Consider the following 18,960-nt stretch of genomic DNA (forward strand, 5'->3'; position numbering starts at 1 on the left):
GATATCACATATGTGTGAATGGTTTTCGTTTTGCTGAAAGAATGCACACCTTTTTGTGATCTGTGGATAGAACTTTAAAACGGTAATTGTGTTTAAAATCCTGTAACTTGAAAAGTACATGAGTGATTTGAATTATTCTTGTACTAAAAGAAAGCTTATGAATTAGGCTTTCATATCCTAGCTTTCAAAGTGCTACATGCATAACTTTACTGAAGCAATAGTCCCGACATTAAGTTTTAATTATTTTTACTCACCCTGTATAAAGCAAGCTACACAAAATTACAACTTTAAACCATTTTCCCTTTTAAAAATATCCAATATCACAATACCGGTATCACATAAGGCTGAAATTTGGACGCATAAAAGTTGTTAATAATTGCAATAATACTGTGCATATTAATTTCAAAATATTACTTACTTTTAAAGTTAATTCAATTTGTATTTTGTATTTTTTATGGTAGTGGGCCCCCTTATTTTATTGGTTACGGCCTTTTACCGGACACTCCATCTGCCTTAAACGTGTGCTTATAAGTGGCATGTTAAATCACAATGATCTTTTGCTGGGAACCAACTTGGCTGTGCGTACCCACTTGAGTGGGACTTTAGCTCATTTGGAACATGTTTTGTTACATTAGAATTACACGCTGACGACCTTTTACCGGGAACTAATAATGAAAAACTTCCTTACGAATTTCGTTTACTGTTAGCCTTTTGAGACAAAATGTTAATCATATGAAAGCAGTGGCGTAGCCCCCCCCCCCCCCCCCCACTTTTTGAAGGGTGGGGGACACAATATCAAATGTCCCCCCCCCCCCATATTTTTGAACTCGTGTCTCATTTACAGGGCCCTATTATGTACTACAATGAATCTTTTGCTTAGAAAATATTGGTTAAAGTGGTCAGAAATTGCCTCAGATAGCACCACAGAGCATTTAGAATCCAAAATTTGTCGGGGCCCTTAAGCGGGCCCCGAACCCACGCCTATAGCTCAGAATTCTGGTAGCTGATTCAATGACACCAACCTCGAAAACAATGTTCAAAAAATTTTCTTATGCCTTTAGCTGAGAAAACCTCGAAAATTGTGTTTAAATTATTATCTTTTGTGCTAAGATAATTTTTGGTTAAAGTGGTAAGAAATTGCCTCAAATCACACCACAGAGCATCGAGAATCCAATTTTGTTGGGGCCCTTAAGCGGGCCCGAACCCCACGCCTATAGCTCAGAATACCGATGGCTGATTCAATGACTCCAACCTCGAATACGATGTTCAAATAATTATCTTTTGCTAAGAAGATATTAGTTAAAGCATGGAGGAAAGTGGTAAGAAATTGCTTCAGATCACACCACAGAACATCTAGAATCCAATTTTTCGGGGCCCTTAAGTGGGCCCCAACCCCCACGCCGTACGGGCTTTGCGCTTCGCGCTCGCATCAGTTCTGATCAAGGTATGGCCCCCCCCCCCACTTTTGAGAAGCGATTGACGCCCCTACATGACGCCCCCCCCCCCCCCATGAAATGTTCCAGTGCCCCCACTAAAAAATTCCTGGCTACGCCACTGTATGAAAGATATTTCCATGCTTTATCGGTTACCCGAAAAATCTGAATTTGACTTTTACCATTTTTTGTCCTACTACACAGGCCCGTCGCCAAGGGGTGGCCTAGTGGGGCTGGGCCCCCCTTGGTGAGCACTTGCCCCCCTCCCCCCACGGCAAAAGTCATACATAAATGTATTTTGTATTTTTTATGGTAGTGGGCCCCCTCATTTGAATCAATGGCCCCCTGAAGCTCAGGGCTGGCGACGGGCCTGCAAATACGACCTTCCACGGACCGAACAATGTGTACATGTATCAAGCAGAAAAAGTTAATTTATGAAATTCCATAATTTAAACTAGAATTGTGAACAGACACATAGCTGTTTTGACAGTTGTTTTAGAGAGATAGTCATGTAGGAGTTTCATCCAATTCTGATACTGTACCCATGTACATATGTACATGTGTATGGTTCCGAAGTCTGATGTACATGTACATGTACATGTCTATGTGTAGGGTTCCGAAATTAGTGGGGTGTGTAGAAGTGAATTTGGTATCAACGTCTGCCTTATGGGCTGGGGAACTATCAGTAGCTAACTCGACTGGTTAACAAAGTTGCAGTGGTGGGTCATACCCTCTTGTGATATTCATGGTCGTCTGCGGTGTTTTATTTATTTTGTTTCATGCTACACAAGCATAGCAGATATGTGTGAACTTGGGAATGTCTTTGAAACTTTCATAAATTTAATGACCCCTCAACAAAACAAAAACCAGGAAAACTATTTTATTAACTGCCTTAGAATATACATGTGCTGCCTATAAACTGAACGGTTGTAGCAATTCATTTTTCTCCAATACAACAACCCCATGAACAAGTTGTATTAAATTTCCCCCTGAAAATAGAAGGGTCTGATGTTCGCAAAATATACTGTATACAATCAGCTACATATGGTTTAGGTGGTTGGGGGATGGAGTGACTGACATTCAATCCCGTTGACAGTTGTAAAAATGCCCCAGTGTATGGTTTGATGACTCCATAACATCTGCCAGTAGTATTAAGTGCCAAAGTGTATGGTTTGAAGAAAACGTGTACAAAACCTATGGAGAAACAAATGCATCTTTAATGTGGTGTAACTTGACACCTGATTACATCATCGCGATGAAAATCTTTAGCATACATCTTCAGGTGGTGGCCTAACTGTGTGTCAAGTCTGAAGTCGATCGGATTTCTGAAAGTGCCAAAGTGTGTGGGTGGAAGGAGAAGAGTCTGAAAAAGAAGTCCGCAAGGCCATGTGCCCCCCCCCCCCTCAAATTGAGTCCACAAAAAAAGGGGGTGGGGAAGAAGAAGAAAAAAAAAGAGGGGGAGGTGAGAGAAAAGGAGCATTTTCACTGAGTCCAAAACATGTCCTTGTAAACTCCTGAAAAAAAATGAAACACCCCTGAAGATATACATGGATCCGTGATAAAACGTCTTTTTTAATGAAGAAAGTTGAGATCAAAAAGTTGGTTTTGACTTTACTCTTCATGTATATAACTCTATATAACTCTATATAACTCTATATAATTAGCTCGGTGGTCAAGTGGTAAGACATCTGCACTAGAAAGCAGGAGGTCGTGGATTCGAGTCCCTCCCGAGTGATTTTTTCCAACTTTCACTCGGGAGGTAACACACTGAGTATACAGTGTTTAAATGTCGGTGAAGGGCAAAACCTAATTTGATTTATATCACCCCGCCGCAAATAATTCCATCTTATAATAAAAACTTGAATTCAATTTACATGTTAAAGCGGTTTGTTCTTATTGATAAACTGAAAATTTCAACTTGAAACAAAACATTAGAAAGCAAAGCTTCCTTGCTACAGTTTAGAAACTAAGTCCATAGAATTCCTTTTCAAACATAAAATGCACGAAAATAATTATGCAGACGAAAATACATGGTTATCAAAGGCTTGTAAAATCAAGAGTATTTTTAACCAATAAAAAAAATCTTTAATTTTTATGCCCCGCGGCGAAGCCGAAGGGGCATACTCTTTCCGCCTTGTCCTTCCGTGGGTGGGTGTGTGGGGTGGGTGTGTGGGTGGGTGTGTGTGTGTGTCCGGACAAATCTTGTCAGCGCGATAACTTGAGAAATACTTAACATATGAACTTCAAATTTGGTTTGTGGATTGTTCTTGGTAATCCTAAGAAGCCTTTTGCATTTGGGGCCAAAAGGCCAAAGGTCAAGTTCACAGTGGCTAAAACAATAGAAATCTTGTCAGCGCGATAACTTGAGAAATACTTAACATATGAACTTCAAATTTGGTTTGTGGATTGTTTTTGGCAATCCTAAGAAGCCTTTTGCATTTGGGGCCAAAAGGCCAAAGGTCAAGTTCACAGTGGCTAAAACAATAGAAATCTTGTCAGCGCGATAACTTGAGAAATACTTTACATGTGAACTTCAAATTTGGTTTGTGGATTGTTCTTGGCAATCCTAAGAAGCCTATTGCATTTGGGGCCAAAAGGTCAAGGGTCAAGTTCACAGTGGCTAAAACAATAGAAATCTTGTCAGCGCGATAACTTGAGAAATACTTAACATATGAACTTCAAATTTGGTTTGTGGATTGTTCTTGGTAATCCTAAGAAGCCTATTGAATTTGGGGCCAAAAGGTCAAGGGTCAAGTTCACAGTGGCTAAAACAATAGAAATCATGTATTTATTCTGAGATTATAGGGATTAGGGATTAATTCATATAAAACCTACAGAAGACACTAATGCTGTCAATGAATGTTCCATGTGACCAAGGTACATGTAAGTTGATGTTAAAAGAGTGGTGTTATGTCATGGGAACTGTAACCGTTGCGGGGCATTTGTGTTTGTAAACACACCTGACTTGTTTTTTGTTCAAATAGCTCAGGGAAAGAGGGGCCAGAAATTGCTTCGGATTTCACCACAGAGCATCTAGAATCCAAAGTTTCCTGGGGCCCTTAAGCGGGCCACACAACGTATGACATTTGCTCTCCGCTTTAATCCTCGAGGCAGATGTCCCTTCGCATTGTTACAACAGTTGACAAACTAACTCTATATAATTCATTTTCAAAAATAAAATGCAAGACCATAATTATGCAGACGAAAATACATGGTTATCAAGTGAAGAACCGAAGAAACTTAAAAGACATACAAAAGCAAGAGTATATTTTAAACCAATGAGAAAACCCTTATAATCTTACAAATTTTGCTCAAATAACTCAGGGCTAGGGGAAAAGGGGCCAGGAATCGCCTGAGATTGCACCACAGAGCATCTAGAATCCAAAATTTCTCGGGGCTCTTCAGCGGGCCCGGACCCCATGCCGTAAGACATTCGTGATCTGTGCTCGCATATAGTCCTCAGAGCAAATGCCCCAACGCATCGCTGCAACAGTTTACAAACTAAGTCAATACAATTCCTTTTCCAAAAATAAAATGCTAGAAAATATCAAGACGAAAATACATGGTTTTCAACTTTGAACTACACCAGAAACTTACAATTTGTAAAAGCAAGAGTATATTTAAAACAATCCTTATGATCTAATAAAATTTTGCTCAAATATTTCAGGGGAAAGGGGCCAGGAATCGCCTCAGATTGCAGCACAGAGCATCTAGAATCCAAAGTTTTTCGGGGTTCTTAAGCGGGCTCCAGACCCAGCGCCATAAGGGCTTCGCGCCTTGCGCTCACATTAGTTGCTCCAAAGGTGTGCCCCCCGTCTAAAGAAATCCTGGATCCGCGCCTGTATTCAGACATCCACAGGTTGCTTGGGAGTTTGATCCATTGTGGATAGTGGCAGGTAGTCGATAGGAGCTTGAGTGGGACTCTCATTCTCTCCATCATCATTGCCCTTGACGCAAAGCTGGAAGCTTCTTCCCTCTGTTTTACCAGAAAGTAAACAAGAAAGTGCTGTAGTTAAAAAATTGTAGCACATTTAGGAACTGTGGCACATTTAGGGTCTTTTCAGAAAGTACATTCGATTTAAGTTGTGTTCCCTATGCTCTGCAAAAAAAAAAATCATTCTTTTTTTACGAATAATATTCAACTCATACATTTTATTCCAACCAAAAAACCCCTCTTTTCCCCCTTTTTTTAGAAGTCTCCAAACCTCTGAAAGTGTTTCGTTTTGTTTCGGGCACAGACAGATCCACTTTGCGAGCAGACTGGCTCGCGGTCCGCACATATATTGATACTGATTGTGAGACGGGAACCAGTGATAATTCAGTAACTAATTATATTGGCTGATCTTTTGGGGGTCAATTTCTCATTCACAAAAGAATAGCTTTTGAAGTGCTAGAAACATAGCGATTTAGAAAAGGAATCTATTATTCGGGATGAAATAGCATGGGGAATGCCGCTTTCAAACCTCAGCCCAAGCAAAGGATGAGAAAAAGTGATAGGAGCTAGAGTAAATGATTGTGTGACTTACTGCCGAAGTTCTCTCCATCCTGAATGGTATCAGGTAGACTGTATCCCATGGTCTCTGGGAGCATCAGAGACAGGACTCCAGCAATGATGGCGCTTCCTCCAAAGACACAGAGAGGTAGTGGTTCCCAGTACTTGCCCAGGATCAAGATGATAGGACAGAGGATGCCACTAACACGAGCCACCATGGAAGATGTACCCATGCCGACACTCCGGATGATGGTTGGATAGATTTCAAGAGAGTAGATGTAGATGTGACCGAATGCTGCAGTGATTGCAAATTTGCCCAACATGGCAACTGCAGCTCTGGCAGCTCCAAGAGGAATGAAGATTGTAATGAGGCAAAACACTCCACCAAAGATGTAGAAGGCAACTAGGGTAATGCGTCTGCCAAAACGGTTCATCACGTACCAACAGAAAAGATTACTAGGTATCTCTATGGCTCCAGAGACAAAGGCAGCAAGGTAATCATCTACCCCCAAGGCAGAGGTACTCAGAGATAGTCCATAATACACCATGTTGACAACAAACCAGTCAACCCAAAGGATGAGAGTTTTCTTGCGGAGGTTGGGAGTGCGGATCAGATCAAGTTGGGTGACGGGGATGCGAGAAGGCTGCTTCTTGTCTCCTTTGCTGTCTTCACTCAGTTTGTCCAGTAAGTCTTCTGGAGCCTCGGTACCATTCACTTTAGCCATCTTTTCAATGATTTTGGTAGCTTCTTTGTATCTGCCTTTTGTTATCAGCCAGCGAGGAGATTCAGGGAACACAATGATCACAAGAAATGTCAGGACGAAAGGGAGTGATATAGCTAACTGTAGGTGGCGCCATTCTCTCAGAAGGAATGCCAGAAGGGACAGAATCATGTAACCTACAGGAAAGGCTAGAAGTAGCACAGTTGTTGCCCCTACACGATTTTTAGGACCAACTATTTCAGAAGCTAAGACATATATCATGAGACTTCCACCATAAGCACAGGCTGCTGTAATGAAGCGCATCGCAGTGTAGGCAGTAAAGTTGGGCACAAAAGATGTAACAGTCGATGAAATTGTGACAAGAATGACAGTTAAAATAAAGGTCTTTCTCCTACCAATCCAGTCACCCACAGAACCCCACACCAAGGAACCAACTAGCAATCCTGCAAACCAAACTGACTGGGCATAGGCAGGTAGATCCTGTCTGTCACAGACCAAGTTGAAATCTTCATTGATGGTGGACTTGTAGCTCGAGTGATCAAATTTCCAGCCAGCATCACAGGAAATGACGTCCGTTGAATTAAAACTCATGTTTCTACCAACGTCTTCATCATTCATGGCATACCGCTCACACGAGGAGTAGACTTTGTTTCCATCATCATCAATCTCATAGGGAATACTGTAGCTATTCTGCTCTTCCTGACACTCAGCCAGCTGGAGTTGGCTGCAGTTGATCATCTGGCTGGCTGGTACTGCACACCAGTGATCGGTGTTAGCAGCCAGGAACACCTGCCCTATGTAGTGAAAGGGAGGTGGAATAATAACCAAAAACAAGGCAAACACCAGCAGTTTCTGGTACTTGCCAAAAGGCCCGATATAATTCAAAATGTCCTCGTAATGCATGTTGAATTCTTCAGTACTTGATCAGTGTGTCAGCATAAAAAGTATGAGCTGAGCTGTTACACATGGAAGGGTGTGCTCCCTTTACCAACCACCGTCCTTTTAACCTAGAGATGAATCCATCAGTGTTACTCAAGCATAAAGTAGTCAAGCACTGTAGTCTGCATTAGCATTGGAAGTACAAAGACAATTGCCAAACTGATAGTGTTACATTGTTGTCGGTGTATATAATCCCGCAAGCACAAAGTAGTCTAGCACTGTTTTCCGCATTAATTAGCATTGGAAGTACAAAGATATAGAAATACACATATATTATGACTTTTGTGACCTCACAAACAGCTAGGGTTTTTGTGTCACTCAATTCTGTAGGACTGCATAACGGTATGCCCGTACATTGTACATGTTCAGCACCCGATTTCATCAAACTCTTCGTAACTTACGATGCATCGCAGCGCTGCGACGCGTCGTATCTCTACGATGCATCGCAGCTGCGACGCATCCTGCGATCCATTTCACTAAACACGTCGTAAGTGCGACGCGTCGTAGGTGTATTTATAGCACAACTCGGTGACTGTTTTATGTCTCTAGTCAGCGTACAGTAAATAGTAGTCTGATATTCAACAAAGAGTCGTCGGATTTCGGCTCGAAATTTGTTAAAACGTAAAACAAAATGGCGGCCGTGCGATGCAATTTTGACGGAAAACAATCTCTCATTGGACTGTATAGCTACTTTGAAATTTCAACTCTAATATTCCGGTCTAATTCATAATTATTCAATGAATTTTCTATTTACAACTTTACACACATTGCCTGGGTATTATAATCTCGTTAATGTAATGTTTGTGGCATAAAACTGGCTTAGAAATGACTCTTCTTATTTTGCGATGACCACTAGACACGTCGTAACTTGCGACGTGTTTTAAGCTGTTGTCAAGGAACTTACGACGCGTTCAACACATCGCAACTTTAGTGAAATGGAAGATACGACGCGTCGTGAGTTGCGACGTGTTACACGTCGTAACTTGAGTTGCGACGCGTCGCAGCGCTTCGTGAAATCGGGTGCTGGTTTTTCAAATTGCTATCGTTTCCCAAGTACCCAACTGAATTCCAGAAAACTTGGACACAAGGGTCACTGAGTGTCGAAGATAATGTGGGATATATTTCAGGTGAAAGGTCGAATATCAAAGGTCAGCTGAGGTCAATAATTGATTAAGGGGGTATTCTCTAGGCAACCTGCCAAATGCAACAGAATGTAGTGCCAACCTTGGTACCAAGTACCTACACTGCCAAATGCAATGGAATGCAGGCATGGAATGCATGCAGATCAGGAGACTGCTAAATGCAACAACTTGCAACAACGTTTTTACTACTGGTGCATTCTGTGGCATTTAGCAGGGTTAGGGTGAATTCATAGAAGTTTATGTTAAATTTTTGGAGAAAATTTTTAACATTGTACATGCTGTGATGGATTCTGATGAAACTTTGAAGCAGTGAGCCTTAAGGGTGGCAAGAGACAATTCTTCTTCGGGATGTTGAGGTCAAAGGTCATGTTGGGGACATTAGAGATCATTGTTGAAATTTAAATGTACCTTTGTCTACCTCATTTATTTTGATGTAACTTTGATTAGGGACTGCAGACAAAGGCGATATCACTTGTAGTTTGTGCATTCATTCGGTGAAAAGCCTTTTTTTGGCAGAAAAATGGTGTTTATAATATTGATTGAAAATGTAAAGACCTTCAACTCCCATTAAAAAATACTAAAATTCTTTATTTTTCCCCATTTTTTTTAATACAATTGTTTAGCAGCAACATATTAGCATTCTGGAAAAATATATAGAAATATTAATTAGTGAAAATTCTTTAAAATCTTCTTTTTGTCTGTTAACATTTTGATCAGTTCATATCATCAAACATTTATTTAATCATTTTGAAATTACCCATAACCACAACCATTAGGTTTTCATTAACTAAAACTAAAGAACAGAAAAATGAACCTTTCCACAAATGTTTGTTTGTCCCTTAAACTCTGTACATATGTAGTTTAAACTTCTGTTAACCGTGCTATTTTGGAATTTCATCCCGAAATATTGATTTCTTTTGCAATTTTTTTTTCTCTTTTAGCTGTACGAATGTTTTTCATTACTGGATGAGGCATTGACTGGAAAAGTTGACGCATGTTTATTAATTGAATTATTACTTCACAAATTTTGAATCATTGGCAGCCAGACAATAATTCCATTCTTGCAGGGTAGACTGGTGCTGCCCGGGAATCAGTATCAGTAATGTATGGACTGGGAGCCAGTCTGCTCGCAAAGCAGATCTGTTTGTGCCCAAAATAAAAACCATTTTTTTCCTCCAAAGGTTGCAGACGTCCAACAAAGAAATGTAATAAGGGTTTTGTTGAGGTTGAATTAATACGTACAAGTTGGAAATTTATTAAGAGAAAACTCTTGAGTTTCTTCAAGAACATTGGGTATGCACTTCTAAAGCAATACAAACCATAAAATGCTTTTCCAATATATGTTGGTTTAATTATTTTGATGTTGGCTTTAGCCACAAAGTTATAAATACATAATGATCTCATCTAAGAAATTCAGCTTGAGCCTTTTTACAGTATGTATATATTTTGCTTGAAGCTTGGAAACATCTAGACTAGAGTTATAAATCAGACTATTTTTTTAGAAAATAACCAGCAAAATACAGGTCACATATCTCTTTTAAAATAACATGTTTGTTTGGAGAAAAAAAAACTATGCAGGGTGAGTATAAAAGAAAGAAACCCAAATGTTGGGACCATTGTTTAAGTGAAATTCTCAGGTAGCACTTTCAAAATCTAGGATGTGAAAGGCTAATTCATAAGCTTTCTTTTAATACAAGAATCATTCAAATGACTCATGTAATTTTCAAGTTACGGAATTGTAAACACAACCACTGTTTTAAAGTTCTGTCCATGGATCACAAATAGGTAAGTGTTCTTTCAGCAAAACAAAAACAAATCACAAATGTGTTAATTGTTTTTGTTTTGTTGAAAGAATGCACAGATTTTGAAAGTGCTACATGCATAACTTCACTAAAATAATAGTCCCGAGTCCCGACATTAAGGTTTCAGTTTATTTTACTCACCCTGTATAAGCAAGCTACACAGAATCACAACTTAAAACCATTTTCCCTTTTAAAAATATCCAAAAGAATTTTTAAAAAATTGTAAAAATGCATACACCAACCATATAAGTATCAAGTTAAAACAACACAATATTTTAAACCATTCAGACATCCACAGGTTGCTTGGGAGTTTGATCCATTGTGGATAGTGGCAGGTAGTCGATAGGAGCTTGAGTGGGACTCTCATTCTCTCCATCATCATTGCCCTTGACACAAAGCTGGAAGCTTCTTCCCTCTGTAATACCAGAAAGTAAACAAGACAAACGTGCTGTAGTTGAAAAATTGTGGCACATTTAAGAACTGTGGCACATTTAGGGTCTTTTCAGAGAGTACATTCGATGAAAGTTGCGTTCCCCATGCTCTGCAATAAATTTTTTTTTTTTTATTAATAATTTTCAACTCGTACGTTTTCTTCAAACCAAAAAACCCTCGTTTCCCCTTTTTTTAGAAGTCTCCAATTCTCTGAAAGTGTTTTGTTTTGTTTCGGGCACAGACAGATCTACTTCGCGAGCAGACTGGCTCGCAGTCCGCACATATATGACATTGATTGTTGGGCGGGAACCAGTGATAATTCAGTAACTAATTATATTAGCTGATCTTTTGGGGATCGATTTCTCATTCACCAGTGAATAACTTTTGAAGTGCTAGAAAAATAGCAATTTAGAAAAGGAATCTATTATTCGGTATGAAATAGCTCGGGGAATGCCGCTTTCAAACCTCAGCCCAAGCAAAGGATGAGCAAAAGTGATAGGAGAGTAAATGATTGTATGACTTACTGCCGAAGTTCTCTCCATCCTGAATGGTATCAGGTAGACTGTATCCCATGGTCTCTGGGAGCATCAGAGACAGGACTCCAGCAATGATGGCACTTCCTCCAAAGACACAGAGAGGTAGTGGTTCCCAGTACTTGCCCAGGATCAAGATGATAGGAGAGAGGATGCCACTAACACGAGCCACCATGGAAGATGTACCCATGCCGATACTCCGAATGATGGTTGGATAGATTTCAAGAGAGTAGATGTAGATGTGACCGAACGCTGCACTGATTGCGAATTTGCCCAACAGGGCTACTGCAGCTCTGGCAGCTCCAAGAGGAATGAAGATTGTAATGAGGCAAAACACTCCACCAAAGATGTAGAAGGCAACTAGGGTAATGCGTCTGCCAAAACGGTCCATCATATACCAACAGAAAAGATAGCTGGGTATCTCTATGGCACCAGACACAAAGGCAGCAAGGTAATCATCTACCCCCAAGGCAGAGGTACTCAGAGATAGTCCGTAATATACCATGTTGACAACAAACCAGTCAACCCAAAGGATGAGAGTTTTCTTGCGGAGGTTGGGAGTGCGGATCAGATCAAGTTGGGTGACAGGGATGCGAGAAGACTGCTTCTTGTCTTCTTTGCTTTCTTCACTCAGTTTATCCAGTAAGTCTTCTGGAGCCTCGATACCATTCACTTTAGCTATCTTTTCAATGATTTTGGTAGCTTCTTTGTATCTGCCTTTTGTTATCAGCCAGCGAGGAGATTCAGGGAACACAATGATCACAAGAAAAGTGAGGACGAAGGGGAGTGATATAGCTAACTGTAGGTGGCGCCATTCTCTCAGAAGGAATGCCAGAAGGGACAGAATCATGTAACCTACAGCAAAGGCTAGAAATAGCACAGTTGTTGCACCTACACGATTTTTAGGACCAACTATTTCAGAAACTAAGACATATATCATGAGATATTCACCATAAGTACCGGCTGCTGTAAAGAAGCGCATGGCAGCGTAGGCAGTAAAGTTGGGCACAAAAGATGTAACAGTCGATGAAATTGTGACAAGAATGACAGTTAAAATAAAGGTATTTCTCCTACCAATCCAGTCGCCCACATAACCCCACACCAAGGAACCAACCAGCAATCCCGCAAACCAAACTGACTGGGCATAGGCAGGTAGATCCTGTCTGTCACAGACCAAGCTGAAATCTTCATTGATGGTGGACTTGTAGCGTGAGTGATCAAATTCCCAGCCAGCATCGCAGGAGATGACGTCCGTTGAATTAAAACTCATGTTTCTACCAACGTCTTCATCATTCATGACATACCGCTCACACGAGGAATAGACTTTGTTTCCATCATCATCAATCTCATAGGGAATACTGTAGCTCCTCTGCTCTTCCTGACACTCAGCCAGCTGGAGTTGGCTGCAGTTGATCATCTGGCTGGCTGGTACTGCACACCAGTGATCGGTGTTAGCAGCCAGGAACACCTGCCCTATGAAGTGAAAGGGAGGTGGAATAAAAACCAAAAACAAGGCAAACACCAGCAGTTTCTGGTACTTGCCAAAAGGCCCGATATGATTCAAAATGTCCTCGTAATGCATGTTGAATTCTTCAGTACTTGATCAGTGTGTCAGCATGAAAAGTTTGAGCTGAGCTGATGCATGCGGAAGGATGTGTTAATTTCCTCAGGCAAAATGAACTACTGCCCTTTTAACCCATGAATCCAATCTGTGAATAGGACCTGTGCATTGCTCAAGCAGAGTATGTGTATTGTTGTCACCCCATCAAGCATAAAGGCTGTGCTTTATGTACAGTAGTCTATGAAAGCATTGAAAGCACAAAGAATATATCAATACACATATTTAACCACTTTTGTGATCTCTTACAGAGCTAGGCTTTTTGTGTCACTCAATTCTGTATAGGACTGTATGCGCGTATGGCCGTGTTCAGGTTTTTCAAATTACTTTCATTCCCAAGTATCTGACTGAATTCCAGAAAACTTGGACGCAAGGGTCACTGAGTGTCGAAGATGATGTGGGGTATTTTTCAGGGGGAAGGTCGTGTGTCAAAGGTCAGCTGAGGTCAATAATTGATTAATTCATAGAAGTTTTAGGTTGAGTTTTTGAAGAACCTTTGTAACATTGTACATGCTGTGTTGGATTCCGATAAAACTTTGAAGCAGTGGGCTTTGGGTGGCAAGAGACAATTCTTCTCTGGGAGGTTGAGGTCAGAGGTCATGTAGGGGACATTAGAGATCATTGTTGTTTTCTTGCATCCTCGCTGCGATTGTGAAATTAATTTAATATTTTTGGTCGCCGTAAAGTCTCCTAGGGAGCGCATATAATGTGACAGGCCCTTTTGTTCTTAAGACAAAAACACTAAGCAGGTATTGACAAAAGGCAAGATTGAGCACTCAAGACGTGCTCTGGCAAGCTAGATGGAACGCAGTGTGTTGCTTTCTGAAGTTCAAGTGAGGAAAATTTGATCGTACAGTCGTTTTCCCATTCCGGATAGCAAACATCATTCAAGCTGTTTTCGGCTCAACTGATTCACAAATTCAAGTAACATTGATTAAAAAGTTTGCCTTGAGTGATGGAGATACTACAAAATATTTTTTCAAATTCAAGCTGTTTTAATTTTTACTTTGCGACGTCAAAAGTACAGATGCCACTTTTCCTATTTCTGGATCAGTTCAATCAGTTCTGAATCGATCAAAAACTGCTTTGCTCGAGAAAACAAAATCACGCAAGAGAATTCCAGCAAAAATTGAAGAGAATTAATGTAAATGATTTTTTAACTTTTGTCTGCAGCGCGACGGCCCGAACATGCACCGACCGTAACCTTTGACCCATCACAGAATACGTCACATAAAATCAATTACTGCGCGTGTAGTTCCTACTTGCACGTGCGATCCGGAACTAGGCAAAAACATACCGTCATTCATTGGCAAATTTTCAAATATTAGAGACTCTACAACTTATTTGATTCAACAAACATTCGATGCAAGAGTTTATACGACTGCAGAGTACGAACAAAATATTCGAAATCACACGGTACGAGTGTTGTGCCAAGGAGATTTTTTTTGTGTGGCTTTTCCGCAACTTTGCGGACAAGCCTGTATTTTTTTACATAACCAAATGACGTATCCACCTTCAAAATGTGTCGTACCATGTGGGAATTGCAATCATGGGGCCAAAAGGCAAGATGACCATTTTTTTGGTAAGAGACCAGTTGCATGTATAGGAACTGTGATGATTGTGTTATACAATTTGTCTTGCTGTGCCGATGGTTTATTTACAAATACATGTACCTGTATAGGCCCTATTCATTGAAATCGAAACTAGACTGAAATTAAAACCAAGGACATTTCTGTAAAATGTTTGGGCAATTACATTATGCATGCATGAGATTAGTCATGAAATAAATCTGAGCTGTGAATTTACAATGTGCATGGAGGCCTAATTGCTCCTCTGTTTTAATTTGATTAAATTACACTAATTTGAAAGTTGAATTCAATTTACATGTTCAAGCAGTTTGTTCTTATTGATAAACTGAAAATTTCTACTTGAAACACAACATTAGAAAGCAAAGCATCCTTGCAACAGTTTACAAAGTCTATAGAATTGCTTTTCAAAAATAAAATGCACGAAAATAATTATGCAGACGAAAATACATGGTTATCAAGTGAGATACAGAAGAAACTTAAAAGGCTTGTAAAAGCAAGAGTATTTTTAAACCAATAAAAAAAATCTCATAATCTTGAAACATTTTGCTCAAATAAATCAGGGAAAGAGGGGCCAGGAATCGCTCAGATTTCACCACAGAGCATTTAGAATCCAAAGTTTCCTGGGGCCCTTAAGCAGGCCCCGGACCACACAACGTATGACATTCGCGCTCCGCTTTAGTCCTCGAGGCAGATGTCCCTTCGCATTGTTGCAACAGTTGACAAACTAACTCTATATAATTCACTTTCAAAAATGAAATGCAAGAACATAATTATGCAGACGAAAATACATGGTTATCAAGTGAAGAACCGATGAAACTTAAAAGACATACAAAAGCAAGAGTATATTTTAAACCAATTAAAATTTCGTTATAATCTTAAAAATTTTGCTCAAATAACTGGGGGCTAAGGGAAAAGGGGCCAGGAATCGCCTGAGATTGCACCACAGAGCATCTAGAATCCAAATATTCTGGGGCCCTTCAGTGGGCCTGGACCCCACACCGTAAGACATTTGTGATATGCGCTCGCATATAGTCCTCAGAGCAAATGCCCCAACGCATCGCTGCAACAGTTTACAAACTAAGTCAATACAATTCCTTTACCAAAAATAAAATGCAAGAAAATATGAAGACGAAAATACATGGTTTTCAACTTTGAAGTACGTACACCAGTAACTTACAATTTGTAAAGCAAGAGTATATTTAAAACAATCCTTATGATCTAATAAAATTTTGCTCAAATAATTCAGGGGAAAGGGGCCAGGAATCACCTCAGATTGCAGCACAGATCATCTAGAATCCAAAATTTTTCGGGGTTCTTAAGCGGGCCCCAGACCCAGTGCCGTAAGGGCTTCGCGCCCCGCGCTCACATTAGTTGCTCCAAAGGTGTGCCCCCTGTCTAAAGAAATCCTGGATCCGCACCTGTATTCAGACATCCACAGGTTGCTTGGGAGTTTGATCCATTGTGGATAGTGGCAGGTAGTCGATAGGAGCTTGAGTGGGACTCTCATTCTCTCCATCATCATTGCCCTTGACGCAAAGCTGGAAGCTTCTTCCCTCTGTTATACCAGAAAGTAAACAAGAAAAATGTGCTGTAGTTGAAAAATTGTAGCACATTAAGGAACTGTGGCACATTTTTTTTTATGGACAATGATCAACTCGCACATGTTATTCCAACCAAAAAAAACCTCTTCTCCAAACCTCTGAAAGTGTTTTGTTTTGTTTCGGGCACAGACAGATCCACTTGGAAAGCAGACTGGCTCGCGGTCTGCACATATATTGATTGATACTGATTGTGGGGCGGGAACCAGTGATAATTCAGTAACTAATTATATTGGCTGATCTTTTGGGGGTCAATTTCTCATTCACAAGTGAATAACTTTTGAAGTGCTCGAAAAATAGCAATTTAGAAAAGGAATCTATTATTCGGGATGAAATAGCATGGGAATGCCACTTTCAAACCTCAGCCCAAGCAAACGATGAAAAAAAGTGATAGGAGAGTAAATGATTGTAAAACTTACTGCCAAAGTTCTCTCCATCCTGAATGGTATCAGGCAGACTGTATCCCATGGTCTCTGGGAGTATCAGAGACAGGACTCCAGCAATGATGGCGCTTCCTCCAAAGACACAGAGAGGTAGTGGTTTCCAGTACTTGCCCAGGATCAAGATGATAGGACAGAGGATGCCACTAACACGAGCCATCATGGAAGATGTACCCATGCCGATACTCCGGATGATGGTTGGATAGATTTCAAGAGAGTAGATGTAGATGTGACCGAATGCTGCACTGATTGCAAATTTGCCGAACATGTCAACTGCAGCTCTGGCAGCTCCAAGAGGAATGAAGATTGTAATGAGGCAAAACACTCCACCAAAGATGTAGAAGGCAACCAGGGTAATGCGTCTGCCAAAACGGTCCATCACGTACCAACAGAAAAGATAGCTAGGTATCTCTATGGCTCCAGAGACAAAGGCAGCAAGGTAATCATCTACCCCCAAGGCAGAGGTACTCAGAGATAGTCCGTAATACACCATGTTGACAACAAACCAGTCAACCCAAAGGATGAGAGTTTTCTTGCGGAGGTTGGGAGTGCGGATCAGATCAAGTTGGGTGACAGGGATGCAAGAAGGTTGCTTCTTGTCTTCGTTGCTGTCTTCACTCAGTTTGTCCAGTAAGTCTTCTGGAGCCTCGGTACCATTCACTTGAGCTATCTTTTCAATGATTTTGGTAGCTTCTTTGTATCTGCCTTTTGTTATCAGCCAGCGAGGAGATTCAGGGAACACAATGATCACAAGAAAAGTGAGGACGAAAGGGAGTGATATAGCTAACTGTAGGAGGCGCCAGTCTCTCAGAAGGAATGCCAGAAGGGACAGAATCATGTAACCTACAGCAAAGGCTAGAAATAGCACAGTTGTTGTACCTACACGATTTTTAGGACCAACTATTTCAGAAGCTAAGACATATATCATGAGATTTCCACCATAAGCACAGGCTGCTGTAAAGAAGCGCATGGCAGCGTAGGCAGTAAAGTTGGGCACAAAAGATGTAACAGTCGATGAAATTGTGACAAGAATGACATTTAAAATAAAGGTCTTTCTCCTACCAATCCAGTCACCCACAGAACCCCACACCAAGGAACCAACTAGCAGTCCTGCAAACCAAACTGACTGGGCATAGGCAGGTAGATCCTGTCTGTCACAGACCAAGCTGAAATCTTCATTAATGGTAGACTTGTAGCTCGAGTGATCAAATTCTTAGCCAGCATCGCAGGAGACGACGTCCGTTGAATTAAAACCTGTGTTTCTACCAACGTCTTCATCATTCATGGCATACCGCTCACACGAGGAGTAGACTTTGTTTCCATCATCATCAATCTCATAGGGAATACTGTAGCTCTTCTGCTCTTCCTGACACTCTGCCAGCTGGAGTTGGCTGCAGTTGATCATCTGGCTGGCTGGTACTGCACACCAGTGATCGGTGTTAGCAGCCAGGAACACTGCCCTATGGAGTGAAATGCGGTTGGAATCTTAACCGAAAACAAGGCAAACACCAGCAGTTTCTGGTACTTGCCAAAAGGCCCGATATGATTCAAAATGTCCTCGTAATGCATGTTGAATTCTTCAGTACTTGACCAATGTGTTGGCAAGAGTCGTGCATTAAAAGTGAGAGCTGAGCCGTTGCATTTGGAGGGGTGTTTTTCCTTTAAAGTCTAAACCAACTACAGTTACCGTTACCTTTTGAATGCAATCTGTGTATAGGACCTGTATGGCATTGTTGAACCAGAGTATATTGTTGTCTGGGTATTAGGCCTATATCTCTCAAGCATAAAAGGCTGTGGTCATTTGAAGGACAAATGTACATAAAATCTGGGTTGACTTTCTATATTATTTGTCTGTGCAGGATGAGTGTGCTAACATCTTTTGTGACCTCCTACAGAGCTGTAGGGGAAAAAGGTCATGTAGGGGAAAAATGCGACACAAGTGTTCTGGGTATCACTTGTAGTTCATGCATTCATTCAATGGAGAAAACAACTTTTTTTTGGCAGAAAAATTGTGATAAATTTGTTTTTAATAATAATAATTGAAAACGTACAGGCTTTTAACTCCCACCAATAAAACCTGCTAAAATTCAATTTTTTTTCCCAGTGTTTGCAACAGATTTTTTTAGCAGCAACATATTAGTAAATTCTGTAAAAATATATATCAAGTATATTGAGTGACAATTCAAAAATAACTTTTTTTTGAATATCACTTTCTCAGTT

General features: G+C 40.5%; 3 protein-coding genes across 3 annotated transcripts; all 3 read right to left on the reverse strand.

Annotated features, from left to right (window-relative positions):
- Positions 1-5,278: 5,278 nt before the first annotated feature.
- On the reverse strand, positions 5,279-7,799 carry LOC119743311 (organic cation transporter protein-like). Its single transcript, XM_038219715.1, has 2 exons — positions 5,960-7,799; positions 5,279-5,409 (listed from the first exon to the last, which is right to left on the reverse strand). Exons 1-2 carry the CDS (start codon positions 7,548-7,550, stop codon positions 5,279-5,281), a joined length of 1,722 nt encoding a protein of 573 aa, XP_038075643.1. The 5' UTR covers positions 7,551-7,799.
- Positions 7,800-10,814: 3,015 nt separating this feature from the next.
- Positions 10,815-13,216, reverse strand: LOC119743312 (organic cation transporter protein-like). Its single transcript, XM_038219716.1, has 2 exons — positions 11,487-13,216; positions 10,815-10,945 (listed from the first exon to the last, which is right to left on the reverse strand). Exons 1-2 carry the CDS (start codon positions 13,075-13,077, stop codon positions 10,815-10,817), a joined length of 1,722 nt encoding a protein of 573 aa, XP_038075644.1. The 5' UTR covers positions 13,078-13,216.
- Positions 13,217-15,597: 2,381 nt separating this feature from the next.
- LOC119742512 (organic cation transporter protein-like) lies at positions 15,598-18,478 on the reverse strand. The gene is made up of 2 exons (XM_038218459.1): positions 16,720-18,478; positions 15,598-16,257 (listed from the first exon to the last, which is right to left on the reverse strand). Exons 1-2 carry the CDS (start codon positions 17,708-17,710, stop codon positions 16,127-16,129), a joined length of 1,122 nt encoding a protein of 373 aa, XP_038074387.1. The 5' UTR covers positions 17,711-18,478; the 3' UTR covers positions 15,598-16,126.
- Positions 18,479-18,960: the final 482 nt, after the last annotated feature.

Source organism: Patiria miniata, unplaced genomic scaffold, assembly GCF_015706575.1.
Source record: "Patiria miniata isolate m_02_andy unplaced genomic scaffold, ASM1570657v1 HiC_scaffold_6, whole genome shotgun sequence".
NCBI classification, from domain to species: domain Eukaryota; kingdom Metazoa; phylum Echinodermata; class Asteroidea; order Valvatida; family Asterinidae; genus Patiria; species Patiria miniata.